Genomic DNA, 19,690 nt, shown 5'->3' with positions numbered 1-19,690 from the left:
TGTGAACCGAAGCTGGACCTTTACACATCTTTTTGAGTGATCTTAAGTATTGTCTTCTCATGGTGTGTACCACAGCTCTGAAGCAGTACTTCACAACAGGGAATACTTTTTTTTTGATTTGACACTGGACTCTTACTGCACCAACTAAAGTACTTGGATGTGTTGTAAGTTTAAAAAAGAGACATTATTTGAGGCATTAAGTCACTTAAAGTGTTTAAACTACTGCAGACATTATTACTGCTACTGTATGTGATGGTACAATAAGCTGCACTAAGATTTGCAGCAGTTGATGTCTCCACACGTATTTAAAATGTGGACAGTTTAGACTATATTGATGCCTCTAGTAATGTATAACTACAGTTTTAATCTATGACAGTGAAGATAATAAAGGAACTACTTTTTGCACCCTTGTGATTGCCTGATCGTTGATGAGATCTCACCAATACTGTGCTCTAGTTTTCTGCAATGTGTTGTCTATGTGATCTATATCAGTTGCTATATCAGTATTATGATATCCATGTTTACATTATAATCAAACACATGACCTGATTAGAACACCTTCAGGTGGAGAAAAGGCAGATTGTCCAGCCTGGAGTGCAGTGATTGTACTTTCAGGTTCCTGCTGTTTTTTTTTTTAAATCATTGAAAATTGCAAGCACCTGCCAACCAGGTGGTAAATCCAGCTGTGAATCTGTCCCCAATCTGACTGGTCACAATGAAAACAACCCGCTCTGCTACTTGACAACCACTAAAAGGCTTGCTGCAATCAGCTGATGTGGAGTCTGATTACTGAAAACACACATCTGCCTCTGTCTTGACTTGTCATGTGCTGTGTACGTGAGTGCATGCACGCACGCCTCCTCCTCCTCGTGGGCAAATTAAGCTTGCACCAATCACCACAAGCCGTATTGTTTTAATTTTTTGCACATTGGATCATTAATCGATGCTAGTACTTTATGCATGCAGTCAGTAGTCTGCTTGTTATGTAATCCTTCTCCCTCTTTTGTTATCAACGGGACGGTCTGACGTCATCACCCAGCCCCGGGAAGGTCTGTCTAAGCGGCTCGCGAGCGCTGCTGCTCCCAGACCAGCTAACGGGCGAAAAACAAACTGCAGCGGTGCTTTAGCTTAGCTTAAGCTAGCCGCGCTCGCTGTTGGGGAAAAACAGGGCAGTAGGCCACTCGGGTGAGCTGTACTATCGCACGTCTGAATGTGTGCAGATAAGGTAGTGCGCGTTTTTGAATCTTTTATCCAACCCGCCCCGCTCACCAGGCTCCACGATGTCCGACGCTGCTAACTCTACTTCTGCAGACAACAACGGAGAATCCGGGCTGAACGGTGAGCTACATTTTTACCAAATTACTGGGCTGTCATTGTGTTTGTTCCCTGGGGGACGTGTGTGGGTACACGGCTTTGTGTTTATTATAAGTTTATTGGGGCCTCTTAATTATTAAATATAGTTTTTTTTTTTGCCTGGTTATATTTTTTTCCCCTCACCGTCAAGCTACATTGAATGCGAGAACGCTATGTTCCGTGTGTTTATTGACAGTGTCAAAGCCAATGGGGTTGCCACAGGGTTGATTGACAAGCGAGTAAGCCAATCAGCGATCTTGTAGAGAGGTGGAGGCGGGTTTAAGCTTTGTCAACAAGGCGAGATGGAAGAAGTCTGAAGAACTGGCAAAAATGGGGGCAGAGACATTTAGATCATGTAGTTGTTATACTTTTCAGTCAGTTATATTTTTAGAAACACCAAAAACCTATTATTTTTTATTTAATGTTTATCAATCGTTTCAAGGATCGTACCTTTAGTTTCTGAAATTTATGACCTCGCCTTACAAAAGCCATAGGACGTAAACAAAAGCACTGACTTAGGGGTTACATAAGTGATCCTGTATGTATATACATTTGCTACAATTCTGTTACAATTAGCTTATTAATTTTGAATAACTGTCGACCACAAACTTATAGTACTTGATTTCATATACTATTACTGTCAAGTATTTTATCCCTATATTCTAACTTGCACTTATTTATGTCTTAGTTTCCCCCCCTTTTTTTTTTTACCTGTGTGATTTTCTTTTTGTACAAACTGTTCTGTTGGAGGAGCCCAAGACCCAAGATTTTCATTTAGAACAACTGCTTATGTAATTGTTGTGCATGTTATGATTGAAACTTGAATATCTAACATTTATACCCTGCTTCAGTTGTTAAAATGGGATAAGCTGCATGCAAAACCTCGGCTTGTATAGGTCATTAGAGACGTAAACAAAGGCATGTTTATTACCCTGCTGCACTGACTCAGGGGCTTTGGAGAGCTTCTGTGGGTTAAGTTTTACCACACTACGGGGGGCTGTGACTTGGCATGCTATTTATGGCTGCAGTGACAAGGAGACAGACGTTTCGGACGTGCGGAAAGAGAGGAAAGTGTTACAGCATACTGCAATGTAGGAACACTGTGGCTGGCCAAATACAACCCACAGTGGTCACAATTACACTTTCCAGCTGCTTTTTCTTATTTAAAGAGACACAGAGGTTTCATTTTTTTTATAGAAACAGACAGCCAGTGATGGATAGTTACTGTGGAGCAAGCAGGTTGTAGATTTAACAGCATGTTGGGCTATATTTCCCCCCTGCTGTATGAGATCTAAAGTCACAAACAATTGTTATGTTAAAGTCTGGTATTCCTGTTGTACATCCACAGGTTGTATTCATGCGAGTTATGCCAAAAACAGAGATAATTTATTTTATCTTGGACCACATAATCAATTTAGCTACCACAACATTAATCAAGCATTGTTTTTGATAGGGCTGTTTGTTTATTGAAAAAAATCATTATCTCAGTTCATTCAGTTGATATTGAGATCAAGATTACTTGATTTTATACTGCGTTTAGAAACATCATGCATTCAGTATACTTTGAATTTGTTTCTAAAACAGATGAAAGTAAAAGTAAAAATTGTATAAATACATATTTATTTTATAGTTATATATGCATTAAAATAAATAAAATAACAAATATTTGTTTTTTAATCTCTGTGATTGTTTTCTGTTGGAAGCCAAAATCTTAATTGAAAATAAAATCCCATTAATCGCCATGCCCTAATTTTTGATTAACTTATTTTCACATTTAGCTGATAAAGTTAGTGTTATCATTCATTTTCAACTCCAAAAAAGTTGGGACGTTGCCTAAAACAGAATACAATAATTTGCTAATGCATTTTGACATATATTCAATTGAAAGCATGAATTTTATGTGCAAACTGATAAACTTTTGTTTTTGTGAATATACACTGTACTTTTTATTTATTTATGTTGTATACAGGGTCCCACTGTTTTTTTTAGCATCAGGGTTTTAGTTACATCTGATTAATCCGAATGACTTAATTTATAAACTATGAAATTCATAGCAAATGTCATTGGTTGCAGTGGCATATAGGCTGTAACAGTCCCTGCTGAGACACAGCTTTAGGCACAATAGGACCTTGCACTGATCAGATGGAGAGGCCAGCAGTGAGCTCTGATATCTGAGACTGTGTTATTTCTGGCCTTTCCTGGAGCGCTCACACCAGAGTCATTTTTATCTAATACCTGGGATCTTGAGGCAAGAGGCAGCCTGGGCCCTCCTCCCTGTTGTCTGATCCTTCAGCATCAGTAGATCAAAGAGGTCATATCATGTCTGCTTCCTCTAAACCCACCCAACAGCTGATAACGGCTCTGTGGCCAGAATGTTCGGAAGCGTCGGCACCAATGGCGATGTGGTTTTAGTCCACGGAGCGGAGACAATGGGCTGTCGCCAGCGGCTTGGCTCGCAGTCCGCTGTGTAATCCGCAGGATGAGTGCAAGTGCTGAGTCGAGGCCAGTTTAGGGGGGGAGGGGTGCATCGTTTGTGGGAGTGGGTATAACTGGCCTGAACTGGGAAATTCAGTCCCCTGAAAGCTCATGTGAACACAGTGTTTACTTACTGTTATGGGGTCATGTGACCTGCTCAGGAGGCCTTTCCCTTTTTATTTTAACGAGGACGGATGGAGAAAGTGTTTTAAAGCTGTACAATGATTGGCAGTTACCCTGACTAACCTGCCCCTCCTCTGTAGTTGAAACCCACCTCTGAAATGCTGTGCCTCCTCAGCTGCCAGTCCATGCCACAGCTCATGTACAAACATGGAGGGCGTCATATATCACAGTCAAGGTCTAAGACACCACGGCATATACACAGGCAGGTATTTACAGCCCTTTCATCACACGGCAGTAAGTAGAGCTTTACTCTTGAACTTCTCTGACTGACAGGCTCAGGCTGTCCATCTGTCTGTCTTGTTGTTCCTCTCCAGGTTAGGACCAGGAAATTATTTTGACAGATCTTCTCTTTCTCTTCCCCATATTATACACCTTGGCTTTTGAGTAAAAAAGCCTGTTTGCTGCACTTAGAGGGAGTGCTGACAGGAGGTACATATTTTGACATGTCTTAACAGGTGCAATTAACATGATGTGTGCCAAGTCATTTAGGTGTTCCAGTTTTCTGCTTTGTGCACACCAGCTCACCAGGACACTAAAAAATTTAATAAGAGCTGAGCCACCATTAACCTTATTAGCATCCGTGCTTGTCCTGCTGTGACCAGTCAAAAAAATTTTGTGAAAAGGTATTTCAGGACTACAAGGTCCCAGCTGCTGCTGGAAATCATTGAAAACACTTTAAGTGGTGTTTAAAAAGTGCTTGGATTTTGAATAAAGTGCTTGAAACTTTGGTTGGGTGATATGTTCTTTTCAAGTCAAAATGGCTACTATTAAAATAGTTCCTACAAGCTCCTACCTGCCCAAACTGATGTACAGTACTGTGCACAAGTCTTAGACAGGTGTGAAAAAATGCCTAGAAGAATTGATGCTGGTTTGAAGGCAAAGGGGTGGACGCACCAAATATTTATTTGATTTAGATGTTTCTTCTGTTCACTCACTTTGCATTTTGTTAATTGATAAAAATGAACTATTAACATTTCTGTTTTGGAAAGTATTCTTATTTTACAGCATTTTTTCACACTTGCCTAAGACCTTTGCACAGTATTGTATATTATATATAATCAGTGCACATAGCGAAAAACAAACAATCAATGGCTGTACCAAAACACAAAAATAGGTAGGCACTAGGCAGTGCTTTGTTCCCTGCTGTAGAGGCACAGGCAGGCTGTTGATCTGGGAATGTTTCCAAAAGGACGGTAATATGCACCAAAATGAAAAAGGACACTGTTAAATGACACTTCCCATTTATGATTTGAGTAGCCAGTGTAAGCAAATAGCCTGCTCCTCAGGGCATATCAGATCTGACACTGAACAGGATATTGGCTTATTCATTTATTGACATGTCTTTACGCTGGCTCCGTCTTATCAGCTGATGAGACGGAGCCAGCACTCGTATACGGACATGTCGAGACGGAGAAACTCTTTGAAAAGCAATGCAAATTTTTCTCATATCAAATATTTATGTTTTAATCCAGTCAATCAGTCCAGCTCTTTTACATGAACTCACAAGCACCACTTTGTAAAACAGTTGGCTGTCATGCCAAATATTTAAGAGTTTGTGTCGGTACCAAGCAGCAACCTCCGGGCCTGAAAAGTGAAGCCAATGTGGAAGTGCCTTAAATCTGCATTCTTTCTAATGGCCAGCAGGGGACGACTCCACTGATGGTGTGTTTGTCGTAGAACTTTGACCCTTTCACAGTTTTTCAGTTGATGACAGTTAATTGTAATGCTCAGCGTTTGGCCGTACTGAAAAACACTCTAAGCCAGAGTTTAGTTTTTTTGTTTGTTTTTTTGCACAATGCTAGCCAAGCTAGCTGGAACTAGCTGCTGCTAACTCAGCTGTACAATCTCAGCCAAATATGGTCACTTATGGCTCCAAAAAAACAAGAAGGCGAAAAACAAAATCCAGACTCAGCGCTTCAAAAGGGTTAATCGCAAAGCAATGTATGATATCACGGTGACTGTGTCCACTTCTTACATACAGTAAATGGTCAGTACCTTAAATTTAACCTCAGTATCATCTAATAATGGTTCTCAACCACACTTAAGTAAACAAATCCCTAAATTATGCATTTCAGTTGCGGTTTTGTGTAAAATAAGTGCCTTATTTCAGTATTTATTATTAATAAATAATATTAATTATTCAGTTACAGCTTGTTTTTTGTTGTTGTTTTTTTAAAAGAGAAAGAAACTGGGCATCTATTAATCTGTGTTTTAGAATATCAAGATAAAGTGAAAAAAAAATCTAAAAATGTAAAAAGCTTTTCATGGAATGTAAACCTGTCCCTGTTGCAGGGCGACCTCGTGTTACATAAACTATGGTTGTTGGCGTTTTCTTCCAGCAGGAACATAAAACTTTTGAGTGCACAGGTGGGGACATAACAACTGGGTGAAAAATGGTTTAAACTGACCTTTCACCTGTGTTTTCTGTTTTGATGACAATCATTTAAAACCAAAACATTAAACATTGGCAGCACTGACAGAGGTGAGTGAATTAAAGTATGCTTCTCTGTTTCTTCCCACAGGGTCCTGGGTGGAGTTAGAGATGAACAGAGGCACAGCCGGAGCAGCCCAGTCATCCTCCACAGGCGGCCCGGCCCCAGGCCTCCTGCCCCTCCCTCAGGTGGAGGAAGAAGAGGCCATGGTGGGGGGGCTGGAGCACGTCCCATCCTCATCCTCAATCCACAACGGAGACATGGAGAAGATCCTGCTGGACGCCCAGCACGAGTCAAGCCGCAGCAACTCCTCCTGCGACAGGTAGTGCTGAAGGGGAACTCCACCCATTTCACTCATCGCAGTTTATAGAGCGACGAGTACTACTGCATGTGCATGTGAAGAAAAGTTATATAAAGTAATATATAGAGAATGTATCCCAAATCGGACACATCTGCAATGCCGCTCTTTCCAATATTTTTACGGTCATTTCGAATAAGATCGCCACCACCAGTGTAGGTATAATTGATTTATACATATATCTATGTGTGAAATTTTATTTATGTACTTGGAGATTTACATGTCTAATTACAATATGCAAGTAAATCTGATGAGAGAAAGCAGTAAGAACGTTTGGGCGACACTTGACGATCTTAAAAGTACATCTGTATTTTTACTGTACTGTATTTTATTGTGAAGGACAGAAGTATGGTCCGGGTGTGTTGATAACGGTGTTCTTTATTTGGCTTACCCAGAAACATCCAATTTCTCCCGAAAAACTCAACAGCCCCCATTGTTTTACAGCAAGGAGATGAAAGTGTCTGATTTGGGATACAGTTAGCGCACAGCTAATTCACCAGCGTTAGCGTCCTTTTGCCGACTCTGGTAAACTCAAGGCTAACGTACACAGTCAAAGCAATATACGGTTCGAAAGAGAAAAAGGTAGACTTTAGTTTCACAACATTTTAATAATTGGAAGCATAACATGATCATTTATATTAGTAGTTAATGTGAAATTTTGATAGAATCTTAGCCGAACAGTGTCCGATTTGGGATACAGTTACTCTATGGCTTCAGAGGAAGCTGTGTGAAGTCCCATAAATGTTGCAGAACATCAGCAGAAAAAAAAATCTGTGGATATGAAGTTAGAAAGAAGTGGCTCAAGGCTACTGCTTGTGACACACCCAAATCTCAGAAAGAACTGTCAGTCGTAAAGTTACGTTATGAAGGTACCAACTTTCTAATAAGGAAGAAGAATGTGTGTAATTTAAAAGACAATTTCAGGTCCTGCTTTATAGATTTAGATTTCAATTTCAAGTATCGTATCCGAAGCATAAAACCCTGAAGTGTTGAGTTATTAACAGTCATAAATCCGACAGTCTCATAGGAGTGCAATACTTAATGGGTGAAGTAGTCTTTTAACAATCCTCTGGTATTATGATGCTGTTGTTGCTCTGCTGAAGGGTGTCTGAGAAGACACAGGGCCTTTCTTAAATGAGACCCTCCCCACTCCTACTCCAACTCTGTGTGTAGTCACACTCACAGCTGAATGAAGCACCCTTTATTACTGTGTAGGGTAGAAATACAATGACAAACTTTGGCACAAACACTCCCCAGTTCTGGCAGAAACAGACAGAGGGAAAGAGAAAAAATTACAATCAAAATATTTTTTAAATGGGCTACTATTTAAAAAATATGTGCAAGTGAGGCAGGAATGTGCAGCAATATATTCTAAAGCAATTATGTTTGAATGAACAGAAAAAGATAACATTTTAACTTTGCAAAACTTTGTTTTGGTCACTGTAAATACAAACACTTTCCAATCAAATCAGCACACCTATCATTTCCTATAGAGAATGTAGTTTTGATCCTTAATACAATTAAATTTAGCTTGAATGGAACTTACTTAAATGTCAGTAAGTTGCTGTTGGAGTGTTTCATAAGCCACTCCCAATAAGTGGTTTGGGATCCTGCTTAATATGACAAGTATTAAGTCTCAAAAGTTTAGAAAAAGTTTTGTTATGTTCTCAAGATTAGGAATGTTTGTATTTGAATATTCTTGAAAACGGCTTAATTTTTAAACAATATGGTGGTTTTTTTATACAAAAACCACTCTTGTAACTTAACAATCTTTTAATATTATAGTGTCCCCACTATCTCCAGTGTGCTGGTTGGATCCTTTTATTCAACTGTGAAACATACAAAATACAACTAGTTTTGCTCCAAAGGCTGTTACATATTTCCTAAATGCTCAACATAAAATACAGCTGAAAGCACAGGAATTTCCACCACAAAAAGTTCAAAGAAAGTCACAAGTTCTTGGGTTCATTCAAGTGTGTGTTTACAGTGGTGGAAGATTTATTTCACGTGGTGAACTCCGCTCCTGTCTTATGTTCCTCATTAATTTCACTCAGTTTGGAGCACGTTCTTTGCACTGCAGCCAACTCTCTAGTTGAACAATTTGGTGGGAAATCAAGTGTTTTCTTCACTGCTTGTACTACACTGAAACTTTTGTGTGTGGGGACATAATATCCAGATGGAAGTCATCTTGTTCATTTAAGATAATCTTGGGGAAATCAATAATTGTTGCATAGTTCAAGTGTTGATAAAACAGCAGTCTTGAGTAGCATGACTGAAATATAAGTTTCCAGCCAAATGTGTTCAGCCTAGACACACAGATGGCTGCTCATCTACTAACCTCCTAATAAAACTCACTGGAAAAAGTGGAAGTTAACAGTAACACCTTTTTTTATGAGAGGCGTTTAATATTGGTGACATAACTTCTAAAATCCCTCAAGTGAAATCATCCCATAAATCAGGAGGGGCTGCTCGTTATTGCTCTCTGAACATGTTGAGTCAGCTCTGACAGCTGCCTAGGAGCTGAGTCGGCTCCTGAAAATAAAATGAACACGTCTTCCACAGCGTTAGAGAGGACGTTAGAAAAATCCCGACCCTTCAACTCCCAGCCACATCACTGTGTTTGTGTGTCATCGTGGCAGATAAAGTCGAGCTTATCAGAGAGTCGGGCAGTCAGTTGTCAGTGAGTCACCTGAGGATGTTTGTGAGCATTTGCGAACACAAGAACACTGTATCAACAAGCTGCTGAGAAGTGGGCAGGAACACAAACATTGCACTGGACAAACTGGGTGTCAAGTGACACAGATTTAATAAGTAAAATGTTTTCTTTACTTGTCCTGCCAAGACTCACAGAGAAGTCAAAGGTCAGGAGCAGCAAGATTTTCCTGCTGGGTAAAGGACTGATTGAACATCCTACACTGGCCTAGTTGAGGTGTTGTGACGTAATAAAACTGTAGTGAAACTAAGAGACTAAAGGAAAGTATACAATACAAAATTACTGTCATGTCTTCTACATACGGGTTAGTGTAACAAAGCAGGTCTGGTGCTCATCACATTTAATTTCCATACATTTTTCCTTATTTACAACATGCCTAAATATTATCCAAAATATGAAGTATTGCAGTCACTGAGATAAAATAAAACCCTGATTCCAAAAACTTTGGGACGCTGTCTCGTGATAATTTGCAAATCCTTTGTGACATATATTCAGTTGAACACTGTACAAAGACAATATGATGTAAAATATGTTTCTAGCTAACAAACAGCTTGGTCCATATCAGCTAGAGGTGATTAAAATAATTGTATAATCGATGCATCACAATCCAGATGTGGATGATTCTGAATCGATGCAGTGACAGTCCATAATCAGGTAGTAGACTAGGCCTATACTATTTATTTTGCTTTACAAAAATGTCGGTTATCAGGAATGTCCTCAGAGCAGTAGGAAGTTGTTAGAAGTTACAACTTGACTCCAAAAGTCGGCTATACATTTTGTAAAGCACTTTAAATAATAAAAAGTGAACCCACATTTATCAGACCACTAGTATTTATTGATGAAAAAGTAACCATATGTTGTAATATAAAGAAATCAAGGATGTAACGCATCGGGGAATGGAATGGAATCGTGGGCTAGATAATCGAATCGTGAGACCAGTAAAGATGTACAGCCCTAGTCTCAACTGGCTCACGTTTATCAGTAGGATCAAACCCAAACAGGGAGTGATGCATTCTAGTTTTTTAGAGTCCTGTAAGTTGCCATGTTTCTCAGCTGATGTTTCCTAATGAGCAGCATATTTATTTTTGATAGTATTTAAAATTATACGTTTTTTTTTTTTTTTTTGCATCTTGAGACCATGTTGGGAAAATATGTGTTCTTCCTCTGACCTGTGGATTTAATTCCATGCATTATTCATTTATCAATGAAATGAAGGGATGAGGAGAAGTCAAGAGGTCATGACTCTGATTTGATGTTTTTGACTCTGCCCACAGCCCTCCGCGGCCACACAGTCCCCAGGATGACGGACAGATCATCTTTGACGTGGACGTGAGCGCCAGAAGAGACAGCCTAGTAAGAGCTCATGTGCTTCTCCATCAGTCTGTTGTCATGGCAACCCCAGCCACTGGCCCGAAAGTGGTGTGTGTATGTACATGACAACTGCCGTCTGCCTTTAGTTTCCATGGAGACGGCTGCCGCACCCAATGAGGGTTTCTGTTTCCTTTGCACAGCATGTGTTGTCACCATTACTTTCACTCTTCTTCTGCACCTTTTCTCTCTTTTTCTCTGTCAGGGCACCAACAAAAACACAAAAAAGTGTTAGTTTCTGCACTGATTTCTCTACCTCTGTCTCTTTGTCCATGACACGTCACATACATACTTGTTTGAAAGAATGTTCGTCATGATCATAAAGACTGAAGGCCAAGGTTTCTCAGTGACGTGTGTGTGTGTGTGTTGGTGTCTTTAGTCAGAAGAGGACGCGTTGGACAAGGAGAGGGACATGGACATCCTGATGAAGGACGCAGACTGGGTTGCTGACTGGTCTAGTCGACCAGAAAACATTCCCCCCAAGTAAGTCTCAGCTCAGTAAACATCAACGTGACTTTTCCATGGCAACTGCACACACACAGCTGCTTGTTTGTCCAGAGTAAGTGGTCAGTCGTTGTGGCAATAAAGTTGGTCTAAAGGACAAATATAAAAGCAGCTGCCACAAAGTGTTCATGAAACTCTGATGCTGATAATTAAAGCATTTTTAAAAATCTTAAGAAAGTTATGTATATTTTTCCTGTGTAGATATCTATGATTTTTAGACCTTTTTAAATATTGTATTTAAAGTCTCATGGCTATGATTTTTGCAGGTGCACAATTCTTTAACCCATTGATTAACTTATTCTAGTTATTTTAATGCCCCCATGAAATAGAAACAGCCAGCAGTTTCTGGACAATGTACTACATTTCTATGAAAACAGCACAATCATGAGTATTACACAGTATTAGACCAGTATTACACAGGTATAATGCCATAAATCATTTTTTTAGAAACAGAAAATTTGGAGAAGTTGACAAGTTGCTTTTCTTTGATCATTTATTAAGGAAAATTGTAGTTAAATTAAATCTATACATACTGCATTTTACAGCAAAAACTAAGCACATTTCCACTGAAATTTTAACCATAGAATGTTTGCTACTTTTTGCTATATGAAGGACTGAAACAATAGTCAAGTCAAGTCAAAGTTTATTTATAGAGCACATTTAAAAACAACCTCAGTTGACCAAAATGCTGTACAGTTATTAAAATACAATAAAAAAAACATACACAAATATAGTAATAAATAAAAACAATAAAAAACAAAGAATAAAAAGTTTTAAAAAAGTAGATGTTTGGGGGCATATTTACCATGATTGATAGTTGCCAGGTTGTCAAGCAGTTGTGTTGTGTCTAAAATAAAATAATAATAATTTTTGCAGGGAGTTTCATTTCCGTCACCCTCGCCGCTCAGTAACACTCAGCATGAGGAAGACTGGAGCCATGAAGAAAGGAGGAATCTTCTCCGCTGAGTTCCTCAAAGTCTTCATCCCCTCGCTGCTACTATCACACATCCTCGCTCTGGGGCTGGGGTAAGACAGAAACACCACACATCACCTGTCAGGTCTCTGAGTGATAACAAGCCTGACAGTAAATTGTTTAACCTTTCTCTTGTGTTAGCTTTCTTATACTATCCATGGTGTTAGCGGGTCGGTTTTGACCTGTGTCTTAAATGATCCATAAAATACCCTCAAAATAATTATTTATCATCCAATTTGTGTCTTACCTCTTGGTTAACTTGTTAGGCTTCTTTATCCATGAAAAGATTAGTTTTAATATACTTGCTGTGCCCCCTGGGCCTTTCTTTTGACAACATACTTCTCGTTTTCAATTTAAAAAAAAATGGTAAAATTAACCTCAATAGAAGTATATAAATTAATGAAAGGTTGTTATTTTACCTGATTTTTTAAATTTTAATATTATTAGCTAACATCTATGGTGTTAGGGTCAAATTTGACCCGTATTTTTTTACTTAAAATAGAAATGAATTACCAATAAAAAATGAAAAGCAGAAATAATAATAATACAAAATGTAGATGTGCAAACAAACAACAAGCAATCAAGCCAATCAAACCAATAGAAATCAAGTACTAGTTCCAGTCTTTGTGTGCAAGAACAGGCATGTGTATGTGTATGTCTTTAGATGCATGTGTGGTAAAAAGTGACACTTTTAGTTTGTTCTTTGCAGAGATATTTTTGTCGAAGCAGTATATGTTTGTCTTTCTGTTCTTATTGCATCAGATGTGTCTGTGTCTTCTGCTTGATACTCTTCATGGTCTTCCTCAGAAACCTGCTCTTTTTCCCGTGTCTCATTTTCAGTAAAGATATGATCCAGAACTTGGCTTATTGTAAATCTTCTTCTAATTTTTGCATGCTGCAAACTGAAATTAATTAGTCTTATGCATCGCTTACAAATCTGTAGATATCCGTCTGTGTTTGTTTGATTTGTTCAGCCTCTAACTGAAGCTCAGGGGATTGTTGAAGGTGCTGGCTGTCAGTGGACTGTTGTCCTTTTGAGCTGACAGTATGTTTATGATTTAAGTTTTTTCACTAATTATTCTTTTATAAACTTTTATTATAACTGGATCAAAACTGACCCTAACAACACAAATGTTTGATTTTCACCAGGGCAATTTATAATTTAGTGATATTATTTTTTTTTGTTTTATTTTGTTTAAATAGAAGTTCCTGACAAAGTCAAAAAGCCTTGATGCCATAAACAAAAGCTGTGTGGTACTATTATGAATTTAAAAGTTAAAAATTGGTCGGTGGCGACCCGAACACAAGAGGAAGGTTAAATTCTTCAGTGAACAATCAGCATGGATTTTGCTCCAATTTCAAAACAATTTCACTGTGATTTTGTAGTTGTACATAAATCTCACTAGGGGGCGCTGTAGAGCCGCAGATAAAAGTCAGCCGTGTCCTCCCTCCTTCTCCTTATATGTGAGTGTGACAAACTCAGCAGCTGCTGACTGAGAGGCTGCACACCTGCTGCCTCATAGCGAGCCGCGACACTCCCATGAGCCCTCTCTGCTCATGATAACACATGTTATAATAATCCAGACTCCTCAATCAGATAATATCACAGCAGCGATACCTCAGACAGCAGGCTTTTCTTCTACGTGATGTGGCGTGTAATGAGTGTCATTAACAAAACTGTCATCATCACAATGTCTCTGTTGGCCAGTGTGAAGTTTATACAGTTACATAATTAGTCACTGTGGTGCTTTCACTGAACTGTAATTGCTGTATGATGAGATTTATGAGAAAGGAGCTACTAGGGTTTTATTATTTCTGTTTATATTAATCTTTCATGATCCTTATCATGCATGAGATTTAGAGTAACTGCTCAGTCTTTAGTGTTTTTAGTTTGTAGAGATCAACCTTTTTTTTTATAGATTGCACATTTTTCTGTTTGAAAAAAGGGAGAATTTGGGGATCTTTTTTTCTATTTTAAGACCCTGTTTACTCTTGGTTTTAAAATGTATCTTGGACGATCGGATCACAAGTGGACAGATCGCCGTTTACACACGAGATTAGACATCTGGTTTCACTTGCACCCCAACCACATATACATCAGTGTTCCTCTCCATTTTTATCCGATCACAATGGGTCTTCCATCAATGTATTTCTATGCGTATTTTAAAGATTTGCAGGATTTGAGGATAACACCAAAATTCAATGAAACTTGTTAAAATATGCATAGAAGTTTTTATGCTCATTTGAGATGGTTTTTGTCTTTTTGGATAATCGTTATTGTGCTAAATGGGAGATTGGAAATGCTTTTTCATAATACATTTGGATGTAACCAAACATTCCAACCAACTCACATAACTGATCAGCTGTTTCCATCCTTCATGAAAACCCAAAAGAAGAAGAAAAGGCTTTTTTTTTTGCTGTCAGCGTCTTCTGCATTTTCTCTCATGGGTGCTGAAAGTCTCTACTTCTACTGTTTTCTTTCCCGCATAATCTCTTCTTTTTTTATTGTTTACTGACTGGTTAGCCTAGAGTAATACATTACACTGCCATCTTCTAAAGAAACATCCCTAATTTGCATTTTTTTAAGTGCCCAATTTCAAAATTTCGATTTGACTACAATGGAAACGTACAGCACATCTACAGATGACTCTGTAGTAGCAATTATTGCCATGAAGCAATCACTGTTGAAACTCCCTCCTGTAGGACAAGTCAAAATGCCTGCATGATGATATGTAACCTCCTGGTCTGTGTTCTTTCTTCTTGTCAGAGTCTACATCGGAAAGAGGCTGACCACGCCACCCGCCAGCTCTTTCTGAACCTGAAACTGAAGAAAAGTGCCTGAGAAGTGGCCATGACGTTGTTTGGAGAAAGTTTTGCTGTTGTGAGAAGAACGGCCGTGTCTTCTCCCTCTGTCCCGCCTGTCCCCGCTTCCCCTCCCCGTCCCTGAGATATGACATGTTCTCAGGAGTAATGCATCTCTCCTCCCCCCCTCCTCCTCCTCCTTCCCCCACCCTTTATTTCTTAATCGGCTGTTCTCTGACTGTCTGTAGATACCCCCCCTCCTCCTCTTTTACGCCTTATATCCTTCAGTCATTTGTGTAAGCTTTTCAAAGAATGCATAAGGTCCCATATTTTCCATATTTCTCTTTCCCCCAGCGATTGGGTTCAGTGTTTCTAACGGGTGGGTTTTCAGGGAGGGTCGCAGCATCAAACCAAACTCTTCTACTACATACGACCCCTTGATCATGTGACAACAAGGGCGGACTGACCAGTTTTTAGAATTGACCACAGATTGTGCCACCTACATGAGTAGCCCAACACTCGATCTCGAAAAAGGGTTTCGGCCAAATTCAGAGTCGACCACGCGAGCTGAAAATGTAATCATGCCTTCTTGAAAGTAGCCATTTTCTTTAGGAAATATTGTTTTTTTTTTTTATTTATTTTACAACAGCGGTGGTGTATTGAGAATGATGTTGAGTTACCATAGTGGCCATCCTAAACCACAAGCGCTCATGAATTGCACTGGGGAAGTCTCTGAAGGCTCTGACAGCCAGCCAGAGATTTTTTCTTTGATGGAAACTAGAAATTAAAATCAATTCAGAATGAATACTTTGCAAAGTGACAATAACTGGAAACCAGGGTGTCGATGTGTGTTGTGCAGGCAGGCAGGCGGTGTGTACACTAACAGTATTTCATGGTTGGGTCTTGGTAACGCCGCTGTACGGTCCAGAAAGGTTCAGGCGTCTGTCCAAACTGTCAGTGTTGTCCTTCTATTGAGCTTCCTGGTTTGTCTGCAACATATCGGCAAGCTGCTTTTTGTCCCGACCACTCAGATCCCTCTTTACTTTTACTCCAGATTAATCGATTAGCTACCAAAAATATTCAAACGTTGAAAGATTTGAAATAAACAGAGCTTAAATTACTGCCATTTTTTTTTTTTTAGATTTGAGTAAATTTATTCAAAAGTCAATTATTTCAGGTAATATAATTGACTTTCACTTTCAGTAGAATTGCTTGTGAAACATGTCCAGCCCTGCTTTCTAGCACTCCAACACATTTGCCAAAATTTCCACAGAAATGCTTCATCAAGCTTCAAGATGAAGGGAACTAATTCCAGGGTTTTGACAGGTAGAGGGCCATCCTCATGTAGACAAAGGGAGGTTTGTCTTTACCTACCGAGGCTCTGCTTTATGTATAAACAGAGGTACGTGGCTAGCGTGTTCTGTAAGGTGCGCAGCATGATTGAAAAGCTTGAGTTTGGACTGTAGTTCATTTTTTATCCCAAGTAGACCTTACACAGCCCGAACTGGGTCAAATAATATTTAAAACGAATGTTTTTCTCTTTCTTTTGGAGCAAACTCATCCCAGCCTGAGGTAAATAATTCCTAGAAATCTGGTAACTTGGTATTTATGGAAGCTCTAAGAGGAAAATGGAAAAAGAAATCTGCTGATTCCTTTTTTTTAGTGTCTGTTTTGTGTTATTTTCTCTCCTGTGTTTATGACTTACAAACCGGTGTGGAAAAAGGTTTTGCCAGGATATTCTTTTTAAGTTTCCTACTTTTTTGATCTGTTAAAACGGGTAAAATAAAATTGCAGGTGATTTTTTTTTTTTGTGGTCAGGACCAACTATTTGTTGTAATACTCATTTCGGCCACAAGGGGCTGTTCTAAAACTTACCTGGAACATGAGGTAGTGGTGCACTTGTGGCTGAAGTTAGTTTTACAGTGACAAACACTGAAAAAATTATCCTGACATTTTTTATCACCTGGCACTTAAAAAAGACATGTAGAAAGATTGTCCTCACAAAACCTTTTTTTCACCTGTATTTCATTCACAAACACAGGAAAGAAATAAAACAGACTGTAAAATGGATCACCAGCTTGTCTTGCCTCAGGACTTCTGTAGATATTTTCTTTTTCACAGCATTTGCAGTTTTTCTAACGCTTTTTATTTTATTTTTTTTAGATGTAGAGGTTTTAACTCTTAGGCTTAAAAGTGAGCATTCTACTAGCTGACATTGCTTTGTTGCCTTTTCAAAATATGATTTTCTGATTACTGCAGTTCAGTGTTACATTTAATGCAAGAAAAAAGAGAGTAGACAAAAAACAGCATCAACTTCTATGAGTTCTGACTATTGTTAAAGTAAATGTAGGTCACAACTTAAAGAAAGTTTTCAGTTTGGGGTTCGACTTGAAGGCGTACATGTGAAGTATTGGAAATAAATCCCACCTAACTTTTTCTGCTCTCGACAGCTACTTGAAGTAAACTCAGCTTCTTTTTGAAATATTTTTTTCCTGCAAATACTATTTGACCCAGCAGGTCGACTCAGGACGTGTTATCTTTTTATTTTACCTTTAACGACAGACGACAGTGATCGGAGTATTGTCTCCATGTCAGCCACAGCGCTACGGTATTTTTGTCTGCCTGTGTTTGTACATGCAGTGTTTGACATGCAGCGGCGTTTCGGATCGTTCTTTCCTGTTTGGTTTGTTTCGTCTGTTATTTTTTTTCCTGATGTTGCAGAAAGATTGTGAACGCACAGAGCGGGAGTCGAGATAAAAAGTGTAAAGAATGAACCCTTATTGTTGATGGCAGGGCCTAATGTGAATAGAGAGAGACTTCCCTCAGGCTGCGATGGTCTAACACTAGTTATTGTAATGATGCATTTGCTTTGATTTTCTTTTTCCCAATACATTGGAAGAATTGATGAACATTTTGTCATTAAAGATTACCTGAATGAAGTTATTCGCTGAGTGTGCATTTTTACATGTTGACAGTTCTGAGTAAATCACTGTAAACTTTTTGTTTTGTTGAATATCTCAACATGATTAGTCACAAATTAAGTAATTTAACCATGCTGCTAAATCATTAGGTATGTAAAACTAAAAGGAAAATTAAGGATTTCATTTTGCTGAATGCTAATTTAATATCCTTAATATAATTAGCTTTTTATTGGAATTAATTTATCCTTTTAGTTGATGCTTAAATGTGTAATGCTGAAGCTAGTAGAATTAATGATTGAGTTATTTTCTATAAAATAATGCTAGGTATTAATTATACATAAGTATAATAAGTATAATATATATAAGTTATCAGAGCCCAACGTCATCAGTGTCCTAAAAATGTTTTATTAATAGACCAGCAGGCCAAAAAATATCTACAATATTGAACTTATATTTACTATAATATAAAACTGTTAGAAGCAACCACATTTTAAATGTATGTAATGAATATTCTCACAAAAATCCTTAAAGTGGAAAGAAAAATGCAAATATTAACATTTACAATTCCATAAAAACTGGCCAACATGTGGAAACCCTGAGAGGCAGGTGATCCATTTTCTAATTCTGATCTAAATATTTATTTCTCCCGTGTTTATGGTGGAAGAACAGGTGTGTAAAAATGTTAACTTTTTTCACAGATGATAAAAAACTAAAAAAAATTCACCCTCCAGAAACTTTTTTTCACCTGATTCACAGAAAAAGAAAAGTTTTTTTAAAGCAGCTTCTAAAAAATTATCTTGGAAAAAACTTTTATATATACTGTTCATTATAAGCTATAAACAGGAGATAAAACAGTTTAGATCAGAATAAGAAAATGGATCATCCAATTTTTTTTCTCTCACTTCCACATAAACTCCCTGCTGAGGAAGAGTTTAAACAAAGAGGGAAAACACCCAAGCATGGTTTAAATTTTATATTACTTTGCCATTTGCATGTGACTCAATCATTCCAAGTGTTAATTATAACAACATGTCTTGAATTACGTGTTTTTTTTCTCCCCATCTCCTCGGCTCCACACCCTGTCACCCTCAGCAGCTGTCACAGGTCCCAACCGTTGTTTTGGATGTGATTCAAATCCACAGCAGCTCTGAGTTTAGCACACATAGCTGAGACCTGAGGCATCACGCCTCTCAGGAAGACAGTTACTAACGCGCTGGAAACTCCTACAAGAAGAGAAGAAAAAACTATCAGTTTTGGATGAAAGGAGGTGAGAGTTAAGCTTGACTTTTTCTCATTTTTTATTTTTTTATTTTATTTAACCCTTATTTAACCAGGAATATCCCATTGAGATTAAGAACCTCTTTTTCAAGGGAGCCCTGGCCAAGAGGCAGCACACACAAAATACTGTTACATATTTACATAAGACACAGACCTTAAACACGTTATGAGAAACAAGTGCATATTGTTGAATTGGCCTCAAAAACAAACAGTTCGGATTTAAAAGTGCTCAAAGAATCTAAGTTAGCTTCCAGTCTTTCGGTAGCATATTCCATGCATAAGGTGCAGAGTAAACAAATGCCCTTTACCCAAATCCGTACGAGCATAAGG

The 19,690-nt window shown here is 38.4% G+C and overlaps 1 protein-coding gene across 1 annotated transcript; it reads left to right on the top strand.

Annotated features, from left to right (window-relative positions):
- The first annotated feature begins 265 nt into the window (after positions 1–265).
- Positions 266–18,100, top strand: bnip3lb (BCL2 interacting protein 3 like b). The gene is made up of 6 exons (XM_059357969.1): positions 266–1,338; positions 6,534–6,765; positions 10,789–10,867; positions 11,262–11,365; positions 12,263–12,412; positions 15,127–18,100. The coding sequence occupies exons 1-6, from the start codon at positions 1,281–1,283 to the stop codon at positions 15,173–15,175; spliced, it is 672 nt and encodes a 223-aa protein (XP_059213952.1). The 5' UTR covers positions 266–1,280; the 3' UTR covers positions 15,176–18,100.
- Positions 18,101–19,690: the final 1,590 nt, after the last annotated feature.

Source organism: Centropristis striata, chromosome 19 (assembly GCF_030273125.1).
Source record: "Centropristis striata isolate RG_2023a ecotype Rhode Island chromosome 19, C.striata_1.0, whole genome shotgun sequence".
NCBI classification, from domain to species: domain Eukaryota; kingdom Metazoa; phylum Chordata; class Actinopteri; order Perciformes; family Serranidae; genus Centropristis; species Centropristis striata.
Note: the sequence above shows the minus strand (reverse complement) of the source record. Positions and strands in the feature narration are given on the sequence as shown.

Coding starts and splice junctions, on each gene's coding strand:
- bnip3lb (XM_059357969.1), top strand. CDS start 1,281: ATGTCCGACGCTGCTAACTCTACTTCTGCAGACAACAACGGAGAATCC. Junction 10,868..11,261: donor GCGCCAGAAGAGACAGCCTA/GTAAGAGCTCAT, acceptor TGGTGTCTTTAG/TCAGAAGAGGACGCGTTGGA. Junction 12,413..15,126: donor ATCCTCGCTCTGGGGCTGGG/GTAAGACAGAAA, acceptor TCTTCTTGTCAG/AGTCTACATCGGAAAGAGGC.